Genomic DNA, 26,955 nt, shown 5'->3' with positions numbered 1-26,955 from the left:
CCAGGCTCTAATGTGAAATAGAGCTTATAGCCTCCTCTCTTAATGCTTGCACATAAGGTATTTTTGCCAGTACACTGTTGATGGAAGGAAACCTTGAGGCTGAGTGAGGGACTGCTTTCTGTGCTAGACATCGTGAAGGAGCAGTATAGAATCTTCTTAAAATAATACAAGTGATGCTCTTAACAAATAATGCTCCAGTTTTTATTGCCAGAACCCGATTGATTGGAATTTCAGGAATTTTACTCCAAAACTCATTTTAAAACTCATGGCTTTGTAACCAATATAGTTGAAAAATTGTGCCTTACGATTAATAGCTTGACCCTCAACAAAAAAATGAAACTCATACATATTATTGGGTGACAAAATTGCTCAAAGTTCAGTGCAGAGGGTCTGACTCCTGGGCAATAGAACCTTGCTCAGCCCCATATGAGAATTGGATTAAACTCTTTTCCAGCGATACATGTAGCATCCAGCCCAGGCGTGCTTACTTTCTTCTCAAAGCAGCTTCTTCTAGTCTACTTCCATCCTGTTAGGCTCTTACCCTACAAAGCTCCAGATGCACTCACAATCATTGCGTCGACGAGGCCAAAGTGATTCATACGTTTGTTCCGCTGCTCACCATGACCTTAGCCAAGATACGTATAGATAGGTAAGTTAATCCTCTGGTAAAATGGCACAGAGCAATCAGGCTTAACTTAGAGGCAACGTGTCAAGTATTTAGGCAGCAATTCAAACCATAATAAAGTGAAAACACAACACAAGAAAAATCCCACACCAATTTAGAAAAATATAGGAAAATGTAACAAATCACCATAAGCTGTAATGCGGTAGCAAGAAGTCCAGATCTCTCATTGCCGGGCGTCATTGGCGCGAAGATTCCGGTTCACCAAACCTTCATGTTGGTGGGTGGCACGGGCAGCAATATCTTGGTGCGAACGGGCCTGTTCACATTTTAGAAGAGCCCTTGAAGAGAGGGCTGAACTGATGCCACAGTAAGGGGCATATTTATACTTTTTGATGCAAAACTGCACTAAGGCAGTTTTGCATCAAAAAGATTGGCACCGGCTTGTGCCATTCCTGAGTGCCAGCCGGGCGCCATATTGATAGAATGGCGCAAGCCGGTGCAAAGGGTGGACTAGCGGAAAATAAATGACGTTAGCTGGGTGGGGGTGGTGGTATGGGAGAAGGGGGTTTTGCACCAAAAAATGAAGTTAGGCTGGTTAGAGGCCAAAAAGAATGCCTCTTACCAGCCTAGCGTCATTTTCTGATGCAAAACCATCCATACCACATGACGCCTGCCTTAGAAAAGACAGGAGTCATGCCCACCACCCCAATGGCCAGCGCAGAGGACCAGTGTCCCCTGGGCATGTCCATTGCACCCTGTGCCATGCAAGGGGCCCCAAGTTGGGCCTCCGATGGCACTTTAGTGAAAAAAAAAAAAAGTACCTATACTTATCCTACTTACCTGGTATAAGGTCCCCCATCCTCCGGTGTCCCTCTGGTGTGTATGGGGGTGCTCCTGGGGCTTGAGGAGGGCACCTGTGGACCCATACCATGGTGTTTAACCATGGAAAAGGGTCCACAGGTCCCCTAACGCCTGGTCTGACCCAGGCGTTAAATAATGGCGCAAAGCAAGCTTTGCACCATTATTTAGCCCTTCCTTCCTTCCGTGCATCATTTTAGCACAGGGGATAAATATGAGGCTATGGGAGTTAGCACCATTTGTTAGATGGGAACGCTTACCTTGCATCTCATTGACGCAAGGTAAGTTCACACATCTAAAAAATGGTGCAAACTCCAGTATTTTGACGTTAGACAGGTCTAAAGTCAAACTATAAATATGGAGTTAGTTTTGCACCAAATTTGCATGAAAAAAATGAAGAAAATTCGGTGCAGATGGGTTATAAATATGCCCCTAAGTGTCCAGGATATGAGGGGCACCTCAGGAACTCAGGCCAGTAGTGCTCAGGTAGTTCCAGATGCAGGTCTAGGCAGCAGGCCAGCTGGGCAGTAGCAGGGAGCCTCAGGAGCTTGTTATGTCCCTTTAGCTCAGAAAAGGAAGTCAGCTAGCAAACCCTTGAAATCACTTCAGGCTGGGGTGAAGGGTGAAGATCCAGTCTTACTTCTCGGTAAACAGATAAGCATGCAGCATAGTAGCAGGGCTGGGGAGTGGCAGTCTTTCTGGCACCAAAGCAGCACAGTAGTCCCTCTTCTGCAATTTCCACAGGTCCAGGTCCAAGAGTGTACTGAAGAGTGGGTCTGAGGGTCCTATTTTTATACCTGATGCCCTCCTTGAAGTAGGTGAAGTTTCTAGAGAATTGCCTTTGAAGTCCTTGAAGTTTCCTGCCTTCCCTGTGCTTGCTGCAAGCTGGCTGCATGAACAATGCAGTGGTTACAAGTTCTTTGTCTGAAGGAGGGGCACAGCCGATTCAGTTGTAAGTAGGGCTGTGCCCAGCTCAGCCCCCTCCTCCTGCCAGTTGATGGCCCACCGAGTCACACCTAATCCCTCTATTGTCTAGCTGTGTGGGAGGACCATACAAAATCCAGCTGCCAATTACACCTAGTGATATGTCCCAGGAACAGGCTGCAGGCACCAAATGTTTTGAACAAGAAAATGCCAAATTTCTAAAAGTGTCATTTTCAGAATTGTGACTTAAAATCCAACTTTACCATTAAAGAAGGCTTTAAATTACTATTCTTTAGACACCCGACTCGATGTTCCTACCTCCTCCCAATTGAAACGTATTACTTATTAAATGTAATAAGGTAACTCAATGTAATCCTATGAAAGAGGTAGGCCTGCAGTAGTGAAAACTGAATTTAAGAGTTTTTCTCTACCAGGACATGCAAAATTAAAAACTACAATCTCAAATTTTTAAATACACTGCACCTTGCCCTGTAGGCTATTTATGGCCTTCACTGGGGGTGACATACGCATTAAAAATGAAGTTTTAGGCCTGGCAAAAGGTTGAAATAAAGTTTACAAACGTGTACACAGGCTGCAATGAGATGCATGTTTAAAATACTACTTAGGTTGGTGGCACAATCAGTGCTGCAGGCCTACAAGTAGCATTTAACATTCAGGCCCGGTTACATGCAGTACCACTTTACTGGGGATTTACAAGTAAATTACATGTGCCAATTGGGAGTAAGCTAATTTTACCATGTTTAAAAGAGAGAGCACAATCACTTCAGCACTGGATAACAGTGGTAAAGTGTGCAGAGTCATAAAAGCCAACAAAACTAGGTTCAGAAAACAGGAGGGTGAAGGCAAAAGGTTTGGGAATGACCCTGCAGAAAGGGCCAATTCCACCATATATATACCTAGGTACGAAGAAGTGGAGTAATGAATAGTAAATCTATACTTACCTATATGGACTTACTTTATCAGTGGTTTGGTCTTGATATTTTGCCCATGATATTCTAGTCGCATGGTATTATTGGGATTATATTCTGACATACAGCCCGCCTCCCAGTAGCCAAGGTGCCACTAAACAGTACCAATGAAAGGTGTTGAATGTCTCCTTAAAAGAGTGCCAATTAGGAAGAAAAGGACATCATGACTGAAAAAACACCTTTACAATGTTGTAGTTTTTGATTGAAGAGGGTTTAGGCAGAAATATGCAATTCACCCAAACTGGACAGACCATGATCTGGAAAAGGACCATTCACAAGGTTTGCCCTTTTTCCAGTGCATGGTGTCAACTAAGCACAGGAAACAAAGCCACGTTTGACTACTCTATCTCATGCCTGTTTCAGCACCTCAGCCATTGCCTTTCCCCACAGAAGCTCTATGTGACTCCCAGGGTACCCCTCTGGGTAACCACAGAAACACCAACAGTGACACATCAGGTATGCTCCTGGCATTTATGTAACCCAGATTCTCCTTGAATCTGGGGAGGAGGTACTGTGTAGTTTGACACTCAATACAGTATTACACAGTTATTCCAAACTGATGAGATGGAATGCCCAGCAGAAGTTGTTACTTAATTAAATAAACAACACCTTAATAACACTTTAAAAATAAAGACACAATAAAATGTAAAACAGTAAGAAAACCTGAATGCCCAAGTTATACTAATGTTCACAATTATTAGACAGTCACTGCCTTGCTCACATCAGAGGTTCACAAACTCTAAGGATATCTTCCTGTCATCCCGACATCTTTCTAGATTAATGTTACCAGTGGAAGGGGGTTTGACTATTGATCTTTTTACCTTAAAATATTAATCCCACTTTGGTATTTGCATTCAACCTGGTGATCACAAAACACTATTCACAACATGAAGGTTGTCATCCATTCATAGAAAACAATTGGCTAATATTGTCCTGTGTGAAGATTTGATTACTGATCTGCATGCCAAAACAGATGTCCCCTTACATTTTCTGTTCATGATCAATAATTGATCAATATTAAGACAGTAACACCCTAATTGTTGTAACTTGTGGAAGAAACTCAATAAAATGTTTCAGGTGTCTGTGTTCATGTAACAGATTTTACTGCAGAATTGTCGTAAGAGAGATCTTCTTGGAGAGATCTCGGGACTACTTGTCAATTGAGGCAAATCCAAACTGTTCCTGCTGGGCACTTTGGGTGAGACCCCACAGCACCAGCTTCCACAGCTGGGGCTCATCTGGGAGGCCATCAGTGTGAGATATGTTGGAGTATGGACCACAAGGGAGGCAGGGACATTTGAGTCTTTGAAAAGAGATAGGGTCCTGGAAGGCCTTCTGCACTCAGTCTTATTCTGGAACACTCTCCACTTATATCTGATGGGGAAGATGGCACTCGTGAAAATAATTGTACTGTCTCTACCTTTTTTCACCAAGGTCAGATTAGGTATCTAGACCCCAAGCAACTTAGTCTAGTGATCTGGCACCTGAGGTCCTAGAATTCAGTTACTTACATCTCCCTCAAGAATGCATGGAAAACTTGCATAGACCACCAAGCATGTTTCGCAGCCAAATGTAAGATATTTGTCTACTATTGCATTCTTAAACACCTGGGCCCTCTAAAACCTGCTGTCCAGGATATCATAAGCTAGTTGCTCCATCTCTAGAAGTCAGGTTTAGCCTACATTGCCATTTCATTTTTTTAAACAAATTGTATTGGGTTTATCATTTTCCAACAAAGCCAAACAAAGTGAGTAAACATGTTCAGCGTATATTAAGTAACACCCAGTCAAATTCAAAGCATTATAATCCTGTTTTTGGACCAGTTCAATCTAAAGAGTGTGGTGGGGGTCTACCATTGGCTGCTGTCAGTTTCACAGAAATCTAGGCCCCTCTTGCAGAGAAATCTGTCCACTTGTTGGTATGGGTGTTGACAAATCTTAAGCAAGCATAATATGAGAGTAAAACAGAATGATAAAAAAGAGAGAAAAACAATTTGCCTTTCCCCTCCCCTTTCCCAACTCCCTGGGGTGTCCACATCTTAAAAAGTGGGCTATGAATGAAGTACCCTACGAGTCTTCACTTAGCTACAATAGCAGCTTGCATACAAAATAGGGAGTATTCACCCTCTTCTGCATACCAGTGCTTAAGGCCTTTATGGAGGGTCTCAAAACAATCATCTTCCCTCCTGGAAAGTTGCTTTTCTGATGGCAATAACCTTTCTATGATGCATTAGTGATTTGCAAGCACTCACATTATAGGAATCTTTCATTCAGGTGCAAAGTGCCCTAAGTTCCTGCCCAAGGTGGTCCCCCCTTTTCACCTTTACCAAACAACTTAACTTCCAGTTTTCTTTCTGACTCGGTAGCAGAGAGAGCACTATAGACTCTACAGGGAGTGCAGAATTATTAGGCAAATGAGTATTTTGACCACATCATCCTCTTTATGCATGTTGTCTTACTCCAAGCTGTATAGGCTCGAAAGCCTACTACCAATTAAGCATATTAGGTGATGTGCATCTCTGTAATGAGAAGGGGTGTGGTCTAATGACATCAACACCCTATATCAGGTGTGCATAATTATTAGGCAACTTCCTTTCCTTTGGCAAAATGGGTCAAAAGAAGGACTTGACAGGCTCAGAAAAGTCAAAAATAGTGAGATATCTTGCAGAGGGATGCAGCACTCTTAAAATTGCAAAGCTTCTGAAGCGTGATCATCGAACAATCAAGCGTTTCATTCAAAATAGTCAACAGGGTCGCAAGAAGCGTGTGGAAAAACCAAGGCGCAAAATAACTGCCCATGAACTGAGAAAAGTCAAGCGTGCAGCTGCCACGATGCCACTTGCCACCAGTTTGGCCATATTTCAGAGCTGCAACATCATTGGAGTGCCCAAAAGCACAAGGTGTGCAATACTCAGAGACATGGCCAAGGTAAGAAAGGCTGAAAGACGACCACCACTGAACAAGACACACAAGCTGAAACGTCAAGACTGGGCCAAGAAATATCTCAAGACTGATTTTTCTAAGGTTTTATGGACTGATGAAATGAGTGAGTCTTGATGGGCCAGATGGATGGGCCCGTGGCTGGATTGGTAAAGGGCAGAGAGCTCCAGTCCGACTCAGACGCCAGCAAGGTGGAGGTGGAGTACTGGTTTGGGCTGGTATCATCAAAGATGAGCTTGTGGGGCCTTTTCGGGTTGAGGATGGAGTCAAGCTCAACTCCCAGTCCTACTGCCAGTTCCTGGAAGACACCTTCTTCAAGCAGTGGTACAGGAAGAAGTCTGCATCCTTCAAGAAAAACATGGTTTTCATGCAGGACAGTGCTCCATCACACGCGTCCAAGTACTCCACAGCGTGGCTGGCAAGAAAGGGTATAAAAGAAGGAAATCTAATGACATGGCCTCCTTGTTCACCTGATCTGAACCCCATTGAGAACCTGTGGTCCATCATCAAATGTGAGATTTACAAGGAGGGAAAACAGTACACCTCTCTGAACAGTGTCTGGGAGGCTGTAATTGCTGCTGCACGCAATGTTGATGGTGAACAGATCAAAACACTGACAGAATCCATGGATGGCAGGCTTTTGAGTGACCTTGCAAAGAAAGGTGGCTATATTGGTCACTGATTTGTTTTTGTTTTGTTTTTGAATGTCAGAAATGTATATTTGTGAATGTTGAGATGTTATATTGGTTTCACTGGTAATAATAAATAATTGAAATGGGTATATATTTTTTTTTGTTAAGTTGCCTAATAATTATGCACAGTAATAGTCACCTGCACACACAGATATCCCCCTAACATAGCTAAAACTAAAAACAAACTAAAAACTACTTCCAAAAATATTCAGCTTTGATATTAATGAGTTTTTTGGGTTCATTGAGAACATGGTTGTTGTTCAATAATAAAATTAATCCTCAAAAATACAACTTGCCTAATAATTCTGCACTCCCTGTATATGTGAAATTAGCTCTTATGTGTCACTCTGACAAGACTATCTCTTTCTGTAGTCAGACCACCTCTTTGTTCCTCCACAAACCCTCACAAGGGTCAGCCTATATCCAAAGCAGTTATTGCTGGATGGATAGTTAAATGCATTCGGACCTGCTATCACAAAACCAAAAGAGCCCTTCCTTTTACACCCAGGGCACACTTTACACAAAAGAAGGCTGCAAACAGTGCTTAATTTATGTCGATGTTTGCTGGAGCTTCGGACCGACACAGTTTTCAATGCACTGAAAGCGTGTCTATTCACCACATAGTGGCGGTGTGTGCCCATTTTTATAGCACACTACCTCTGTAGTGATTTCATGTACTTTAAAAAAACTAGCATGTAGGTACTGCAGTCACTGGCATTTGACAGCAGTGGCAGGAGTTGGGAGCAGCACCATCTTGAGTGGTCTCCCGAGAAATACTTTGGGCCCTGACACTTAATTTGTTTTTTAAATTAAGGATTATCTGTGACTATAGCCTTCCTATGGAATATTTGCCATGCTGACACATGAAAAGCAGCCACCTGGTCAACACCACACATATTTACCAAACACTTCTGTGTGGACATCCTTGCTAGACAACAGTCTATGGTTGGCCAGACAGTCCAAAGGACCTTATTTCAGACATCTGTATCATCCACGCTCTAGCCACCACTTAGGGTAGTGTTGGAAAATGGGTTATTGGTAAGGGCAGGTAGGTACCTACACTTGGCAATAGACCACTAACCTCCACTAAGGTCCAGTTAGGTCTCAGTAAATTAAACCCAGCTCAACCCTTGGTAGCTTGGCAATGAGCGTCAAGGCTTAACTTAGGAGACAGAGTGTAAAGCATTCAATTATCACAAAACAGTAATTCAATAAAACACAGGAAACAGTTTAAAAATCCAAAACCAATTTTATAAAAATAGTTTATATTTTTATCTTTAAAATGACACAAAAACGAATAAAATCGGATAAGGGGAACCAGAGATATGAATTTTTAAAGAATTATTGTTTTTTTAGCGCCTAGAAACAAAAAAGCGCCAATTGGGTCATCTGGTTGCACCTCGACCGGGGTAAAGTCAAAGTTTCAAGCTGACCGCAATCAAGCCCTGCTCGGCTACAGGCCGCGGGAGGCCTCGGTTAAAAGTTTACCTTCACACTTAGTCTCTTTTTCGAAGATTTTCTTCAGCGGGACGAACCTGCCAGTCCAATCCGACCTCCTGGAGCCCTTCTCCGGATACGCGTCCCGGGAATCCTCGGTGGAGATTTTTACCTTCGGACTTAGTTGTTTTTTCGAGGTGAAAATCCTTCGACCGGGGTAAACCTGGATCTTGATCCGACGTCCCTGGAGCCCTCCTCTGATACGCTGGCTGGGAGGTCCCGGTCAACTTTTTACCTTCGGACTTAGTCTCTTTTTCAGAGATTTTCTTTACCGGGATGAACCAGCAAATCAAGCCGGGTCACGGTTGTGGCAAGCCGGCTAGAGTTGCTGCGGCGGGTCGGTCCCTCTATGGAGCTTTTTTTCAAAAGTTCTCCAAACTTCTGGGGCTTCTCCCAGATGTCCTTTTAAGGTTCTTTTGAGGTCCACAGCTCACCCCAAGGGTCCAGAAGTTCTGAGATGGTCCTTTGTTGGTGCGGACTACAACTCCCAGAATGCACCTGACACAAACTCCTTTTTGGCCACTGGGCAGTGGCCAGCTGGTTGATTTCTTCAGGAGTTGGTGCAGGGGACTCTGGTTAGCAATTTTTCACCTGTAGCAAACAGGTAGTCCCTCCTTGAACCACTTGAAGCCAGGCAAAGTCCTTCTTGTGGTGAAGCCCAAGTGTGCAGCTGGTGCAGTCCTTCTGAGTGAAGGTTCCAGGTGCAGGCCAGGGGTCCAGCAGGGCAGTCCTTCTTCTCCTTTGGTTCTTCCTTGTTGGAATCTGATGAGGATCTGAGGTGTGGGTGCAGGTCTGCCAGTTTTATCCTTGCACCTGGGTGAAAAGCAGGGGGGTCCTGGTTCTCCAATCAGGTGCAGGGTCCTTCCCCCTGTGATGACCACTTCCTGGGAAGTGTGGCAAAAAGAAATCCCAGGAGGCAATACTCTCCAAAAATCCATCATGGCTGAATCTGATTTTTGGAGGTTACATCTGGCTGAGCCCACCCACTGGTGTGGCTAACAATCATATACACACACCCCTCTCCTGCCCTCTCCTAATCTAATCAAGGAGGCACCTAGTTGTCTGGGGTTGCAGGATGTGGGGGTGTTGCTGGTTGCTCCAAATGTCCTTCTCTGCCTTTGAATACCAGTTTGGCAGCCTCCCCCTTCCCGCCCCACCATCTGCTGAGGGGGGATTCCCTCCCACAGGCACATTCCTTTGTGTGAAGCCAGGCCACTTCACACCTCATCAAGGCAGCCTGCCCAGGCTGCTAGAGGCTGGCCATTCAGAGCACAGCAGCAAAAACAATGCAGGGCTGAAATTGGCAACGTTTCAGGTAAAGTTTAAAACTCTTTACCTGAACAAGTTATATTAATTGTGGGATTTATTATAACAATTAATTTGATACCAAACTCTTGTCATCCATCATTTAAGGGGACTTTAAAAATTACAATAAAGTCTCCCCATTCTAGCCTATGAAGGCCATTTACTACAATGAGGGAAACCCAAATGTGGCAGTTTTTACCTCACCAGGGCTTATAAAACTATTTTTATAAGGTCCCTGCTTATAGTTACATGGCACCCAGCCCTAGGGGCACATAGTGCACACCTTAGGGGTGACTTATATGTAAAAATAAGGTAGTTAAAGACTTTGGAACTACTTTTAATTCCAAAGTCAAATTTGCATATAACTTTAATTTAAAAGCAGCCAGCAAGGCAGGCCTGCCTTTAAAATGACACTGGGCACCTCAGCAGTGCACCTATGGGTGCACTACCTATGCTGTGGTCCCTAAACCTACATGCCCTACCATATGCTAGGGACTTATAGGTAGGTTAACTTAGCCAATTATAATTAGCCTAATTTGCATATCCATTTTACACAGAGCACTGGCCCTGGGACTGGTAAGCAGTACGCAGGGCACAGCCAAGAGTCAGTAACCACCAGTACCTGTCCTAAAAGTGTGGGGGTGACCAGGGCAAAAAGGAGGACTTTCCTACAGGTAGGGTATTGCTTTACATATGCAGAGCATGTGTAACTTCACAGTACAATCTACGAACAGAAAATATTACTTACCATTTAAGCATCTGTTCATAACGTGTAGTGTTGAAGATTGTCATATGCCCACCCTCTTCCACGGAAACATGTTGGAATGACCACAGATCTCTTTACTTCTTAGGTTCCTTGTGCAATATTGCGTGTGCACCACGGTCTTTCTGCCCACGACTTCATCATAGTTTTGCCAACTGTGTGAAAAACAATCAAATATGGACTCAGTACCCATGCACATTGGCAGCTAAGGGAGAAGTCACTATTTCATTCGTAACTCCAAAGACGTCTATGAAAAACCACAACCTGCAAGCATCCAAGCCCAAAACTAGATGGCAGGGGCATGCACAGCATGTGAACCCACAGCACAACACATTACAAACAGATGTTTTCAAAGTAAGCAACATTTTCCATACAAGCATTTACTTGACCTTTTCCTACATTGCAAATGGCTGGAAACTTTCCTCTAGTTAGGGCACGAGTTAACCACTCTGCATGGTGGAAATGGACATGAATCAAATTGAACAATGGTGAAGGGCCTGAGTTTCTTCAGTGTAAAAATTTTTCTTGTGGAGAGAAAAGAAGAACAGAAACATTTTAAATTGCTCACATGGGAAAGGAATTTCATGTTTACTGGACTACACCATACACAATTACACATACGAAAATATCTCTCCACGGGCTTGTGTCTTAATTCACAAATGTTTTCCCGCAGCAGATTTCCTGCTGAAGAGCTCTGTGCGTTATGCCACAAGTAACCAGCAGGGGGTAGAACAGGACTGTTCCAGCACGCCGTGAATTGGCATATCTGTTCAGTTGCTGCTGTCTGCGATGTCTCTGCGGCTTCATGCTTCAGCTGCCAAGGTCAGCAGGGTAATATCTGTGACATTTGGGCGCATCTTAATTGAAAATGTGCACTTGTAATTAATCAGTTCCAATATTAATAGGCATGGCAACACTTTATGAAACTGAGCAGGACGGCTTCTATAAATACACCGAGCCAGTTCTTCTCAGGAGCTGACATTTGGTGTATCTGTCTGCAAGGGAACCCACACTTTTCGCAAACAGCAAACTGCAGACCCAAATTACTCATTTGATTTAGCCATTTAATATCATTTTCGATGAAGGTGGATATACCACATACTTTTAATTGTACTCATTTGGGCTCGATCAAGGCCTGGCCAGCCGTACTAGGTATAAGGGGGAGAGGGGCCTTTTGTTACTGGGGGCGGGGGTGGGGGCGTCTGTTTTGTAGTAGTGCAGCAGTTTTAAAAGCTCTACAGAGTTCCCTGTATGTCCAACAGTTTTCAATCAGCAATAAAAGTGTCACGATAATTCTGCTGACTAATGTACCTGCTGGCGCAGATCAGATTTTGTTTAGTGGCGCTTGTGCTCATCTAAGATAGCACAGAGGGTTAACATGCCTGCTGCAAAGAAAGTGCATTAAGCGATCACAGAACAGTATTTTCTGTGCAGTGCTCATCAGGATACTGCGTTTGTCAGAGAGATCCTTTTGCTACTGTGCAGTTCATAAATTATAATCATAATCTAGCACAGTGAGCTATGAACTTCTGTCAAAGAGAAATTTATGTTTTTCCCCAGTCTTTGATGATCCTAATTTTGCTAAAACGGTTTGTTTGGGTAGACATAAATTGTTATTAATAAAGTCAACCCTAACCACTGTTACATTCTGAATACTGAGTTTATGCTTCCCCAGACCAAGCACTATTAAAACAAGCATTTTGCACTGCAATGGGTCTCGCATTTGTTCAGAGCTATTAGCATTGTAAAGTCCTAACCGGACTTTTATTGCCACATAAAATGAAAATGAAACGTAATACAGTTTTACAAAAGTGAGCTGATATAAAGCTCCACACCAAGAGCGTGAAGGAGCACACAAAATGAAAAAGAAGTTCGCTCGCAGTCAAACGTTTTGGCAAATGTGCAGTGAGATTGCGCTACGTAGGAAATACAAAAAAAAAGTTGCACAGAACCATGCTGAAAACATGGAGCCTCGTATGTTTTCAGTAGTTGGTCGCTGCGCTCGAGAAGGGCTAAACACCGGAAAAGGCATGACGTATTCATGCCTTTCACAAATAGAATCAAGCGATTTTTAAAAGGCAAGCCTACAAACCAACAGAACTGATGGGCATGCGGTGGGCGTGGTTAAAAGCCCACAGAGAGATTACAGCAGCCTAGAGTGCTTGTGCGCTCGACCCTTAAAATGCCTACCAGTATGGATGACATGTGAATCGTACTCCTTGTAGTCCCCTTTGCCTTATGTAACATTTTCTATACACTGATGTACACATGTATGATTCATTGTCTCTGTATGTGTGTCATGTAAAGTCCTCCAACACCCTACTCTAGTAAGAGAGGCACTATAAAACAAATGAAGTACATGTCAGAGAGTGGCTGTGGAGAGATGAGAGGCACATTTGGACAGTAATGGTGAGGAAATCATTGAAGATTGCTGTATCTTGGTGCACTGTAAGATCATCATTTACTATGCTTTAAAAACTATTACAAATGAATATATAATGAAAAATGTGTTATAAAATGCAACATTTTTCTCCTAATTTCTTGGCGAACAAACCCCTCCCCCCCAGTCCCATTGTAGTAGTCAGGCTTGCTCGCCATGTGCCCTATCGAGACTGGTCTGATAAAAGTTGCCTGGGTTGCTTTGGGTTCCAGTCCGACCCTGGGCTTGAGCTATAAAATATTTTATTTTCTGTCAGTAGTTGTGCCTTATTCGACGTGGGAGTGTAGCGTCTTCCCCAGCTTGAGTACCGACCAATGACTACGCCACACAGGGAGCTGGGTATTACACATCTTTATTCTTCTGTGTGTAAGCACAGACTCAACATTCTAAACCTGCATTCACTTCACCACACTCTAACACTTACATCACAGTTCTACGGAGTCCATCAGGAGCCAAAAGGGTTCTGTCAATAACATAACACTACATTTCCCCCTCTGTTAAATAAGAAGTTTTAATTTTTTACAAATATATACAATCATCGTTCCTCGATGAGCCATTGTGCTGCTTTGATTACTCATCCCGATCGTATCAGCAGTCAGAGGTTTTTCAATTGTCCTTTCAGACCCAGTCTCTCTGTTGACATCATTATCTGACTAGTGGTGAGCTACATGTCAGAAAGGTCAGGAATCTTACATAATAGCCTTCCCAGGATGTTGGGCAGTCACCATGTATCCTTTGCTGGTTACGACATGGGATGGCTCAACATTGAATGGAGCATCAGACTTAAATTGTCTCTACTGACAGACAAGCACTCAATCTCCTCTAGTGAAAAGAATGTCTTTTGCATGTCATGGCTTGTCTGCATATCCCTTCATTTTCGTTTTTTTCAATCCAAGTCTTTAGTACAAGTTTCTTCTTCAATTTCTTCTGTTGGTCCACTGATGTAACCTGGTGGTCATGGCTCTCCTGAACATCAGGGTTGCAGGGCTTTCACCTGTGGTTGAGTGAGGGTATAAGGGTAAGCTTGCAGGGTAGAATTGAAGACAGTTTTTCCAGTATAGCACACTGAACAGCTTTCTTCAATATACTCATGAAATGTTCGACAAGGTCATTGGCCTGTGGCCAAAGAGGTGTGCTCTTCTGATGCTTTACATTAAGATGACTGAGAAAGTCTCTGAATTCTCGACTGTTGAAAGGTGGGTCATCGTCAGATTTTAGGATCGCAGGAACACGGCATGTTGCAAAGTGTTAGAAATTGAGTCTTTGGTTGGCAGTCAGGTTACCCCCTGTCCAAGCAAGGACCCTCACTCTAGTCAGGGTAAGTCACACACAGTCCAAATTATCCTGTGCCCACCCTCTTGTAGCTTGGCACTGAGCAGTCAGGCTTAACTTAGAAGGCAATGTGTAAAGTATTTGTGCAATAAATCATACAATAACACAATATAGCACCACAAAAATACACCACAGTGTTTAGAAAAATATATAATATTTACCTGGATATTTGCAGGTCAAAACGATAAAAGATGCAATAAGAAATTGTAAAGATATCACTGAAAAGTGATATAAAGGGGGTTATTCTAACTTTGGAGGAGTGTTAATCCGTCCCAAAAGTGACGGTAAAGTGACGGATATACCACCAGCCGTATTACGAGTTCCATAGGATATAATGGACTCGTAATACGGCTGGTGGTAAATCCGTCACTTTTCCGTCACTTTTGGGACGGATTAACACCTCCTCCAAAGTTAGAATAACCCCCAAAGTGTCTTAAGTCTTTAAAAAGTAAACAAAGTCTCTTTCAAGCACAAAGTACCTGGTTGGAGTGAAAAATCTCCGCAAAGGGCCGCAGAGGAGGAGATGTGTGGAAAAATGGTGTGTGCGTCGGTTTCGCCCCTTCACACACGGACTTGCGTCGTTATTTTCCACGGGGGGAAGACGTTGCGTCGATTTCCGGCGCGCGGACGGGTCTCCTCTTCGTGTTGCAGGGTTTTCAGACGCCCCGGGTCTGTGCGTGGAATCCTGGGCTTGTTGACCGGCTGCGCGTCGTTCCGGTGGGCGATGCGTGGAATTTTCTCCCTCATGGCAGGCGCTGCGTCGATTTCCCTTCTGGAAGTCGGCCAGCGTTGTCCAGGCGTGCTGTGCGTCGAAGTTCCGGTCGCACCCCAGGCGTCGCGTCGATCTTTTCCTCGCGAAGTCGAGCGGCGTCTTTCCGGTTCGGCGTGCAGTGAATTTTTCAGCGCGGAACAAGCTGTGTGTCGAATTTGTCGCCGCACAAGGAGTCCAGTTGCAAGAGAGAAGTCTTTTTGGTCCTGAGACTTCAGGGAACAGGAGGCAAGCTCTATCCAAGCCCTTGGAGAGCACTTATGCAGCAAAGCAAGGGAGCAGAAGACAGCAGGGCAACAGCAAGGCAGCAGTCCTTTGTAGAAAGCAGTCAGGTGAGTCCTTTAGGCAGCCAGGCAGTTCTTCTTGTCAGGGTGCAGGTTCTGGTTCAGGTTTCTTCTCCAGGAAGTGTATGAGGTGGTAGGGCAGAGGCCCTGTTTTATACCCAAATGTGCCTTTGAAGTGGGGTAGACTTCAAAGAGTGGCTTAGAAGTGCACCAGGTCCCCTTTCAGTTCAATCCTGTCTGCCAGGGTCCCAGTAGGGGGTGTGGCACTCCTTTGTGTGAGAGCAGGCCCTCCACCCTCCCAGCCCAGGAAGACCCATTCAAAATGCAGATGTATGCAAGTGAGGCTGAATACCCTGTGTTTGGGGTTTGTCTGAGTGAATGCACAAGGAGCTGTCAACTAAACCCAGCCAGACGTGGATTGTAAGGCACAGAAAGATTTCAGTGCAGAGAAATGCTCACTTTCTAAAAGTGGCATTTCTAAAATAGTAATATTAAATCCAACTTCACCATTCAGCAGGATTTTGTATTACCATTCTGGCCATACTAAATATGACCTTCCTACTCCTTTCAGATCAGCAGCTACCTCTTCAACAATGTATGAGGGCAGCCCCAATGTTAGCCAATGAAGGGAGCAGGCCTCACAGTAGTATAAAAACAAATTTAGGAGTTTTACACTACCAGGACATGTAAACTACACAGGTACATGTCCTGCCTTTTACCCGCACAGAACCCTGCTCTAGGGGTTACCTAGGGCATACATTAGAGGTGACTTATATGTAGAGAAAGGGGAGGTTTAGGCTTGGCAAGTACTTTTAAATGCCAAGTCGAGGTGACAGTGAAACTGCACACACAGGCCTTGCAATGGCAGGCCTGAGACAAGGTAAAGGGGCTACTAAAGTGGGTGGCACAATCAGTGCTGCAGGCCCACTAGTAGCATTTAATCTACAGGCCCTGGGCACATATAGTGCACTCTACTAGGGTCTTACAAGTAAATCAAATAGTCCAATTTGGTGTGATCCAAGGTTACCATGTTTAAAGTGAGAGAGCATATGCACTTTAGCACTGGTTATCAGTGGTAAAGTGCGCAGAGTCTAAAAACCAGCCAAAACAGTGTCCAAAAAGTGGAGGGAGGCAGGCAAAAAGTTAGGGGTGACCACCCTAAGGCTGTCAGGTCTAACACAAAGATTCCATCTAATTTCTTTATGAGTCTCTCTTGAGTGTTAGATAAGAGCTTGTCTATCAATGGAAAACAGGAGTCTTCATCAACAATCACCATCCGGTGATGTCCACTGTCAAGAGGACCGAAAAAGTCAATAGTAATTCATGCTTTGGTAACTCTGACATGCTTAAGGTGTGTTGAGTGGTTTTCGATGACAGGCAGTTGCATAGATGACAGGCTTTCAACTCTCTTTCAACTCTCTCATCGAGATAAGGAAACCAGACTTGGAGCCTGATTTACATCCCGGTGGAGGGGTTACTCCATCACAATAGTGTCAGATATCCTGTCCGCCAAAATCTAAAGCCATGTGAAACAATATTATTTAGATTTTGGGATATGGGATATCCATCACCTTTACAACAGTGTAACCCCTCGGCCAAGATCTAAATCAGGCCCTTGGTCTTAGAGAGATCATTTTGGCAATGATTCTATGATGTCCTTCATGGGCCACTTCATTTATCTGTTGTCGCAGACTCTCCATAATAGCAATTCTTGAACCCCTCTGGATAATGCCTTATTGAGGCACAGGCAGTTTATCTTTGGCATTGTTAAACTTCTGGGAATGTATTATACAAAATGCCCAGAGGGCGCAACAGGCTTGTGCGCCCGCTTTTGCGCCCCGGGGCACTTTGGTATTACTGAAAGTGTCGCACACGATTGTGCAGACCTTTCTGTAATACAGATATGGCTAGTGCACATGTAGCGCCAGCACTTTCACCAGAGGGTGTTCCCTCATTTGCAAAGGAGAGCAGCCCCATGCAAATGAGGGAATCCCTTTGCCTCTGCGTCCGCACTGTATTATAGACATGTTGCAGAGGCAAAGAAACCGTCAGGAGGTGCACTGACAGAACACCACTTAAAAGGGGGTACCCTGTCAGTGTGTCCCCTGATGGCAGCCCTCTGGGGGAAGAAAGAGGGTCCTGTTAACCCTCCAGACATGCCCTTGCAGGCAGGTGCAGTCACTCTCTGCATCCCTCTACAAGGAGCTCTCTATTCCCCCTTAAAAGTGCAGGTGGGGTTTCACCTGTACAGAGAAACACTGGGGGGCTGCTTCAAAGCCCCTGTTTTTCACTTGAATACACTGCCTACAGGGCAGCACAAGTTTGCAGCTGTACTGGGAGTAGTGCATTAAATGTAATAGGGCTCACGTTCTCTGTTTGCAACTGCCACACCTGTTTTAATGTGCTCTATGGGTCAAACAGAAAATGTTTTCCCTATGTGTAATAGGGCCCCTGGTATTCACTGTCACTGCGAAGAGGTTGAGGGTGCTGGTTCCAAGATTGAAGTGTAATAATGTCTTTGAGATTTAACATATCACTGTCTTGTCTTATGGCAGTGACAATTTGCTCCAACAGAATGGTAGCTAGTTGATTTGATTTCACAATGAAATTTATGTAGGCTTCAGCTGTCTTATAAGAGCTACCATGTAGTAGTCAGCAGGTTTTTGATCTTTCCCTTGGAAGGTGCACAAGTCTGAAGTTGTATTCTTGTAATTGTAGACCCCAATGTTCAACGCGAGGAGGCATCTTAACCTTTGAATTGCCAAAGATGGTCAACAATGTGTGATGATCTGTCACAAGCGTAAAAGGCTTTCTGTATAAGAACATGAGGAAATGTTCACAAGCCCACACCACTGCTAAACTTTCTTTCTCAGGCATAGGCATGTTAAGTTTGGGACACTTTTGCTTGCATATGCCATAGTATGTCTTTGAGCTTTTGGGTGTCTGCTGCGCTGTGCAAGGATTGCACCTAACCTGACTGGGCTAGCGTCAACAGCAACTTCTGTATAAAGCTTTGGATTAAAACGTGCTATTTCAGTAGCAAACTGAATAGCTTGTTTTAAACTCTCAAAGCTTTGCTCGCATTCATGTCACCAACAAAATTAAACATCCTTTTTCCTCACGTCTGTCAATGGTGCACTCATGGGCATCATTTAGGGGTCACCAAGAGTCACAGCAGCAACCCCTGGCTTTCTCGTTGCTGCACCTGACACTGCCTTTGTGACCCCTGGCCTCACAGGTGGCAAATTCAGTGCCAGGAACACAGCGGCAACTCATCCTTATGGATGTCAGTTGGGGCTACACTCTGTTTTCTGTCAATTTTTTATTACACTAACAGTGAATAACAATATGTTATTCACTATTAGTGTAATAAAAATGGAGTACAGTTAGCTGGAATATGCCCTTCCATGGCACCTGAGGTAAGTAAAAAAATGATTGTAAATGTATGTTGTCTGCGTTTGAGTGAGAGTGTTTATGTGAGAGAGTATATGTGTATATAAGTGTGAATTTGAATGTATGTAAAAGTATGTGTGTGTGAGTGAAAGTGGAGGTGAAAAGGCATGTGTGTTTCACTTTTGCTACTCCTGGCATTTCGGTAAATTGATGTCCATGGGTGCTGTCATGGTGGCAAAGTCTTGTATGTATCAGTAAATGACCATGCCAAGGAATCAGCATAATATGGAAACATCTTGTGAGGGACTGGCATTTGGAAACGCTTACACTTTGGCTGAATCGGGTGTCATACCCCCATCAGAATAATATATGGCTGAAAAAAACTTTTCACATTTCTCAGCATTCAAAGTTAAACCTGCATCAACAAGTAAACAACACACTTGCTTGAGAGCTTTATCGTGCTCCTTCTGTGTAGGTCTGAAAACGAATATGTCATCACTATACTTGAAAGCATTCATGACAGGCTCTATGATACGTCAAATGACATCTTGAAAAAGCTCTGCAGCTGATTGCACACTGAAACCTTTATATTGAAATAGACCAATATGTGTAGAAAAGGTTGTAATGTACCTGTAATTCTTCTTGAGTTCCAACAGATGATATCCTTTGTTTAAATCAAGGTGAGAGAGGACATTCGCACCATTCAATTGTGTTATCATGTCAGCAATGTGCGGATCTGGATGTCATTCTTTTTCAATTGCCTTGTTCACTTGACGCCTATCCACACATGCGTTTAGCTCCTGCACTATCCTTTTTGGGTATTACCACTCTGGTAGAAACCCATGGCATTGGACCAGTAGAACGCTCAATGATATCATGTTTAAGTAATGATTTGAGTTCTTTTTCAACAGTTTCTTGTAAATGAAATGCAACTTGTGTGTGTCTTTGAGCAAGATGGATGCTTTAATTAATATACAATTGTACTTTCATAGTCTTGAATTTTCCTAAACCATGAAACAAAGATGGGAACTGACTTACTATTTTGTGATGAGCATTCATGTTGTAGTTCCCTGAGATCAGTCCCATATCAGTAGCTGTACTGAAACTGAGAAACAGGCACTTGATGCCGTACCCTGAAGCACATGAATGGGCGCTTGCACGTTTGTCTTGTGTTGCATCGTCACTACGAATGCAATGGTGACAATTCATTATATTTCTCATCAGTCACAATGTTTATTGATGCACCACTGTTGATAATGAAAGGTATTGAACAACCGTTTGCTTTCAGTGTTTTCTTCGGACAATGTTTGAATGCCTTTGGTGCCTTTTCATGTTGACTTTTCTTTGACTGGTATTTTTCCTTACACGCGGCCACTTCAACATGCACACATTTTTCTGAGGTAAACATCGACATTGCACAACCAACTTCTTCACTTTCACTTGATAATGATACTGATTTAGATGACCATCAACTTCCTTTAGTGTCGATTTGTTTTAACTGGTGTTGTTGCTTGGCCTTGTGGGCCTTGTGGGCATGCATCAAATGTCACTTCTGGAGCCTTTGGGTGCCCATTTTGTCTACTCACCATGACACACTTCTTTTCTTCACCTTGCAAACTGTTACAAAATGGTTCTCCTTCCCCTAGCCTTTGCATATCTATCCGATGGCAGGACATCAGCCCTCGTGTGAAATGAAAATTTACACCTAAAACACAACGTCTTTTTCTGTGGAGACATGATTTTGTGTCCTTCAGCCTTCTGCTTCTGCTTCCTTTTCATGTTCATGACTGATGCACTTTGGGCACCTCTGGCTTCAATTTCAGCAGCTTGCCATTTGGCATGTTCCTCAGCTCTGGTAGCCATGAGTACTGGCTCCAGACTAAGAGTTTTGCTCAGCATTCATCATCTCAAAGAGTCTGACAGGCATCCATCAATAACTCTGAGATGTATTGCTTCCTCATTATTAAATTTATTGAACTTACAGTGTTTGATGAGCATATCCAGTCTCTCAACAAATTTTTCTATGGTTTCACCAATTCTCTTTCGTTCTTGAAAATGTACCTTTTGTAATCTATGTTTGGCATTCGATTGAAGTTAAGATTCAAGGCTTCTTTAATTTGTCAGTATGTAATGTTGTCAGGTTGCAGAATTTTCTTTATTATTTCTATTACACCATCACCAGCAAGATTCTTAAGGTATTTTATAATCTTCTTGTTATCTGTTTCTTCTAGTACATCAATGAGATCATCAAATGTCTCTATACAAGCAGTCCATCTATCGCCAATATTCTGCTTTTTGACTGTATCGAATGGTGGTGGTGGTTCTGGAAGGCTGACGAATTATAGCTATGGAACTCACTGATGTAGAAAATAGCGTTCTCTCTGATGCTGCTTGGTGGTCTTTGTGAACTTGTTTATGCAAACCATCTCCGAGGCCTTGTGACATGCTGGCCTCTGGGTCATTTTTTAAAGCTGCGGAAAACTTGATCTCTTTCTTGGTCTCCATAAAAAAAAACAGCCTTTCACTATTCTGGCTGCCACTCTCTGCCTTCAGTCTTTGAGGACCTGTGGAGTTGTTCCGAACCCTTCTCAGCAGCTTTGGTGGTGTGCTGCTTTGGGTGTGAACGGCTCCGTAAGCATAACCCAGAGCACTTCTCCTTAGGGAACTTCACCCAGTGCTGTGGTATAATGACTCTCCTTAATCAGTTCTGGTAAGCAGATGACCATTTCTTTTATCTGAATTGCTTTGTTTTCAGGTGTCCTTTTGTGCTATTTGACATCTGGTTGCTCTCTCCCTCGCAGCGCTTCTGATTACAGCGTTAGCTTGCAGTTTGCTGTTGCTGCACTTTCAAAACCATGTTTATCCTCCTTCAGCATTATCACTCTGTATCATGTATAGCTTTTTGTTGTTTAGTAGCTGGGTGCCTCTCTTTACAGCCTTGCCAGCAGGTTCTTGGCCAACGATGTTTAGACTTCTCAGTGAAGCTTTCGTTATTTGCAAGTGCTTCACACAAGCCGGAGTTGAGATTTGACTCCACATATGCCAAGAATCGATTCTGCACTTTTATGAAGGCACATGTGGCACGCATGAGCAGTTTGCTTCCACCACTGCAAACTCTCTGGGAGAGCACTGTCGATATTCGGCCTGGGTACCTGAAAATGACTATGCCACACACGGAGATGGGTATTACACGTCTTTATTCTTCTGCTTGTAACTGTGTCCTCAACATTCTAAACCTGCATTAATTTCACCCCACTCTAACACTTACGTCACAGTTCTATGAAGTCACCCAGGAGCCAAAAGAGTTCCGTCATTAAAAAAATCACATGACACTAGAGGTAGTAACATACTCAATGCTCAGTTTGAGTCGGTGGTTGCAGGTGAGGCCCACCAGCATTGTTTTTCAGGACCAGCACTTATTTTTCTTTATTAGACTTTGGCCCGGAGTAAGAAAAACACAAAACGGGAAAGATGGAAAAAAGAGAAAGATGGAAAAACACAGTAACAAAGGGAGAAAGCAGGGATACAAAAGAGCCTACAACAGTGAGATAAGCGATGGGCAGTGTCTGGTGGAGGATTTAAGGGGCTTGAGGTGGAATCAAGACTACGCATCCTTAGTATTCAGCACCTCAACCTTCGATAGCACAGACAGAGATCACCTGAGCAAAACCTTGGGCCCAGCACTTATTTTGCTACAGAAAAGGCACTGAACATACTCCTAAACTGAAAGAAGTAAAATGGTCTATTTATGTAAAAAAATCTTTGTGTGTCTGGTCAATGGTTATTGTAGCAAAATGTCCCTTTGTAAGAACGTACTAATTAGAAATGCCAATCTATGTAACATAACATGATTTAAAAAGCAGTTTCCTACTTACCAGAGAGAAAATCGATATAGACTTTTCTGTGGTTCAGACTTTTTGGAGTTGTTGATTTGTAATGTGATATCTGTGGGACCATTCTGTCAAGATAATGTATTTAATAACAACGATGAGTGCATTGTATCGAATACTCAGGTTGGCTTGGCCAACCAGAATGACGGCATTCTAGATTCAGTGGCAGGTGCATGAAGCAGGCAGTCATCATATTTGCCTCTGCGTGGCAAGATTAAATGCATGGGTACTATTAGTCTTATAGCCCACAGCCTCTCTGTGTTAAAAGCTGTGAATGAAACTCCTGATCATTATGCTGAGAGCAATAACGCATTTTTATAATTAATTTTATTGATATAGGCAGTAGTACTAATTTATTTTTGTTTTCATAATCACTCCAGATTATGATTATGATCTAGTGACAATGGCATTTTTGATCATTATTATTATAAATACTATTCATTTTCATAAAAAGATAGTAATAGAGTTATATTATATTTATTGTGATTATTTTTTAGAATTTTAACTTTTTTGCTTACACACATTGTTTTTGATGTAAAGGTGTGTTGTGTACCATTTCATAGGCCGTAAGCTAAGAAAACATTCTGTTTTTCAGACGAAGGTGTCTTTGGCCCGGCTAGAATCTTTTCTTTGTGGAGAAGAACTTGATGCTAAAAACATTCAGACGGTCTACAGTGGAAGTAAGGATACACAACATAGTTGGTTCCACTACATGAGAAACATTGCACTGTCTATTAACCTGTACAATGCCTAAACCTTAATGACCTGCTGTTTCATAAAAGGCTTTACACCTTCAATTGCATGCATTTTTAACATTGTTACTGGATAGAAATTAGACGTTGATTATTAGGTGGCATAAAATTCCTTTGTGTCATCTCAGGCCATTTTCTTTTTAGATCTCTCCTAACAGACAGCACATGCATTGTCTGTTGCAAGACATATCGTTAGCTTACATTGGGCCTAGAGCCCACCCTTTGTTTGCCATTTGTTGGTTTTATTGTCATTGTCACGTTTGCTTCTTATTCATCAGCATGTGTTGGGTTTCCTTCTTCTACTTGTCTTTGAGAGCATGGACACATTACTTCTGTACTTTCACTATTTGCTTTCCAAGCACTATTTTTTGTTTATGTACTTCACAAAAGTGCCTGTGTTTTCTAAGTGTCTCCGTCGTGTACTTCTTCCCCCATCCACTGCGCTCTGTGTTCCTCTCTCTTACCCATTTGGTTTTCCCCACAGCTCCATGTTGCTTTGGGAGTACCCTCCACATGTGCCAGACACTTACATTTCTGGTCTGAACACAAAAATTTTAATTTCTTTGCAAGTTTGATGAAAGTCTTTTTCCCTTCTAAAATTGATAAAATAAGTAGTAATCTCAGCTGGCACAAATATTACCTAATTTTTATTGCCAGCAGCAGGGTGCAGTATTATCAGTGATTTACCTTCTGTCACAGTTATGGAAATATCCTCAGGCTCATAAAAAGCGAGCAGGTAATTGTAGGGATAAGCATGCACCTTCAGCTAGTAATAATACCACAATCACTAATAAGGTCCAATCAACTCTCAATAAATTAATCCATGCTCAACCCTGGGTAGCTTGGCAATGAGCAGTCAGGCTTTATTTAGAAGACAGGTAACTGTAACGTATTCAAAATCTCCAAAACAATAAATAAGTAAGAGACACAACACAATAAAAGTCCAACACCAAGTTGTAAAAATAGGAAATATGTTTATCTTTAAAATTACACCAATACAACAAAAATCCAATGTAGGGAACCTAAGATATTAATTTTTAAATAATAAACTGTTGTGTAGTGCCTCAAAGCATAAAGCACCAACCGCAGCTATCTGGTCACGCTGGACTGAGTCAAATCTAAAAGTTCAAGTCAACCGCAATGGAGCGTGGGTCAGATACGGTCCCAGATTAGTCCCGCTGAAGTTTTACCTTCTCAAGTTTTATGTGAAGAGTCCCATTCACAGGGTAAGAGTTCACCGAGAGCAGGGAGAGTGTCACTGGTGATGGTTGGCGGGCATGAAGAGCTGGCTGGGTGCCGTGGATGAGCAGGCTCAAGATTTGCAATGTGGATCCACACCAATAAGCAATGTTTGCTGGGTGAAGAGACAAACTTGTAGCAGCTCGTGCTGATTCTTTGTGCAAGCGGCATGTTTGCGATACGAACGGGCCCGTTTGCAGTGGCGAAGAGCCAAAAAGCTTAAATTAAAGAGCTTTGGATCCACTCCAATGGCCCACGCCCTGAGAGGCACCTCTTGGGGTGACAGGAACTAGTTGCAGTCAGGTCTGGGAGCTGTAGTCGTCCATTAGCTTCTTGGTTCATTTGGGGAGAAAAGGTGTCCTTTAGTGTGGGCCAAGGGTTCAGCAGCTCAGATTTGCCACTTGGGTGATAGGATTCAGTCTCCCAGAATGCACCAGCACAGTCCAGGCAAAATCCAGTTACCAATGGTCAACTGGGATGATCCTCTCTTGAGGCTTGCAGGTGATTCTTTCCAGCACTATTGTACCTGTTGCTGCTCAGATAGTCAACTACTTTTCCTTTTAAGACAGGCACAGTCCTTCTTGTGTGGAGCCTTGTGAGTGCAGCAGGTGCAGTCTTTCTGAATGCAAGCCTTCTGTGGTGCGGTCCAAGGGCCCACCAGGAAGTGATCTGAAGAGCTTCTGGCCATTTTTATACCACATTTTGGGCTGGCAAAGGGGGGGAGGCAGGGGCTCCCCAACCAATAGGATCCAAGTTGCCACCCTCTGGTATGACCACTTCCTGCGGAACTGTAGCCTATTTTTGTCCCAGAATGTGCAATTCTCTAAAAATTAAATTGGAGAAATTCTCTTCTTGGAGTAGATGTTTAATAATCCAACCCACAGGTGTGGCTAACGTTTCCCTGTACTCTCCTCCCAGCCCCTTTCCTAATCTAATTAAGGGGCTCCCATCTGGCTGGGTATCAAGGAAGTAGTGGCTGGCCTGGGTTTTGTGACCTCTGTGGTTGTACCTTTTGAAGTACAGTTTATCTCAACAGCCCCCTTCCTGTTACGGCTTCTCCAGGACACATATCATCTTCCACCAGATGGCTGTATTGTTTCAACCCCAGGCCTCTTCACACTTACACAGGGAGCAGCTTGGCTCTGGCTGTTAAAATGCTGACCAACCAGAAGAGGCTGCTACAGGATTGTTTTAGGGAACTTCAGGATAGTAAGTTCTAAGACTACTTTTCTGTATTAGTTATAATAAATCTGACCTTGGTAAACTGTTATGGTTTTCGGGAAGGAAGTGCATGGGCCTGTCTACTCTTAAACCCACCTGGGGTGGGGGAGGCCTAGAACTACCATACATAGAATTATTGTATTGCCCAGCCCAGCTACTGCATGTGGTTCATTGGCTTGATGATGGAGATTTGGGGAACTCAGTTGTTGAAGGGAACCTGCAGGGACGCTACCCTTCCCGAGCTGTTGATGATGGGTGTGAGGGTCTTGCCCGCTGTGCCGGCTGTAGTTAAGCAACTCTGCAGAACGTGGGAGAAAATGGTCAGAGCCCCATTTGCCCCTGATATGTCTGTGTGGGCACTCCGTCCTTTTTCAATGATCGCACGCTCGATGCCTATAAATAAATGGTATGAAGGGAGCTGTGAGAACATGAGAGACCTAAATCCAGACAACTATTGTCCTCTAACGCCCGGTTTGAACTGATACAATTTAATGTTATACATCTAGTGTACCTGACCCTGATCACCCTACATTCCATTTACCCTGCTAGGTCCTCTTCCTGCCCCAGATGCAAACATATAAATGCAGACTTAACACTCATGATTTGGGGATGCCCATGCCTCAATGATTATTGGGATAAAGTTATTCCACCCCTGAACACAGCCACAGGTTGGACCACCCCAAGAGAGATAGTGCAGTGTCTACTTGGTCAGATTCCAGTTAAAAGGAAAAGGAAGATAAGCGGAAAATTCCTCCTTCTTGTGCTCACATTGGCTACATGTAGAATTGCCATCCGCTGGCTATCCCCGACGGCCCAGAAGTATGCTGAGTGGTTGAGAGAAATGACTGAATGGGCGAATGCTGAGGAATGCCACATGCGAAAATCACATAGAGACGACAAACAAACGGATGACCTGCAGGCCTGGGCTGCGATGCTCGCCAAATTGCTAGATCCACCAGGTGCCCATCCTCCATGAACTGTGATATGAAGAGGGTAGGATTCCTAGTGGGTCGGGGGGAAGCAGGGTCACACCTAGCATTTGG

General features: G+C 43.5%; 1 protein-coding gene across 2 annotated transcripts in view; it reads left to right on the top strand.

Annotated features, from left to right (window-relative positions):
* Window positions 1–26,955, top strand: part of LOC138249903 (ATP-binding cassette sub-family C member 2-like) — a 546,861-nt gene that overhangs the window by 282,662 nt on the left and 237,244 nt on the right. For both annotated transcript variants that reach the window (XM_069204120.1, XM_069204121.1), the window contains one exon: window positions 23,296–23,380. In XM_069204120.1, the coding sequence (XP_069060221.1) occupies window positions 23,296–23,380 (85 nt within the window). The remainder of the gene's footprint in view (window positions 1–23,295; window positions 23,381–26,955) is intronic.

Source organism: Pleurodeles waltl, chromosome 8 (genome assembly GCF_031143425.1).
Source record: "Pleurodeles waltl isolate 20211129_DDA chromosome 8, aPleWal1.hap1.20221129, whole genome shotgun sequence".
NCBI lineage: Eukaryota > Metazoa > Chordata > Amphibia > Caudata > Salamandridae > Pleurodeles > Pleurodeles waltl.
Note: the sequence above shows the minus strand (reverse complement) of the source record. Positions and strands in the feature narration are given on the sequence as shown.